General features: G+C 41.0%; 1 protein-coding gene across 1 annotated transcript in view; it reads right to left on the bottom strand.

Annotated features, from left to right (window-relative positions):
• Positions 1–451, bottom strand: part of LOC107462192 (indole-3-acetic acid-amido synthetase GH3.10) — a 7,585-nt gene extending 7,134 nt beyond the window's left edge. The window contains exon 1 of the mRNA XM_052252480.1: positions 1–451. This exon is cut by the window's left edge and continues 7 nt beyond it. Within this exon, the coding sequence (XP_052108440.1) occupies positions 1–357 (357 nt within the window). The 5' untranslated portion in view covers positions 358–451.
• Positions 452–735: the final 284 nt, after the last annotated feature.

Here is a 735-nt window from a genome sequence, read left to right as displayed (position 1 = left end):
GGTTATGGGTTGCTGAGTGAGTATAGAGGCAGTGTCCCCATCTGCAATCCTTTGAATAAATGGTTCAAAATCCTCATGAGAAGAAAGAGGAACCACAGAAGTGAAAAGAGATTCCAAAGCACATGCATCCATCTCTGCCATATTAATCTCTTCCTTCCCTACTAATAACCATTTCTTCAGATATTCCACCTTGAAATTCTCTTTCAGGATCCGGCATAGCACCTCCGTTTGGACCGCACCGGCCTTCGCGGACACTTCCTCGAACCACCTAATCATGTCGCCTTCATGATCATTGATGTTGCCATTGTTGACATAACTGCTAGTGCTTCTAACTGTTTCAGGTTCATGTTTATCCATGGGTCGATGATGATGAACAAGTAGCTTAGTAGAATGGAATAATATAGTATATATGATAGTGTTGCACTAAAAGTGAATAATTATCTCATATTTGGTTGAGTGGAGGGTCCGGTTTTTGTAGAAGGCAAATATATAATTGTTTTTCCTCTTTTGTTGATATATTTGGATGTTGTAATGTGTCAAAGCAAAGGGAGTAAGGGGGGGATTGAAGCAATGAAGCTTATATTGCAGAGCAGGGAGAGCTAGTGTAGTAAAAAAGTACGATGAGTTGTAGACCACAAACATGTAATGGTGTTATCGTTTTTGAGAGAGAGAGATTGATTCTTGTGATGGCATGGGGGGTACAAAGGGACCAAAGCCAACCAGTGATGACAGCTG

The sequence above is a fragment of the Arachis duranensis genome, chromosome 8 (assembly GCF_000817695.3).
Source record: "Arachis duranensis cultivar V14167 chromosome 8, aradu.V14167.gnm2.J7QH, whole genome shotgun sequence".
Taxonomy (NCBI): domain Eukaryota; kingdom Viridiplantae; phylum Streptophyta; class Magnoliopsida; order Fabales; family Fabaceae; genus Arachis; species Arachis duranensis.
Note: the sequence above shows the minus strand (reverse complement) of the source record. Positions and strands in the feature narration are given on the sequence as shown.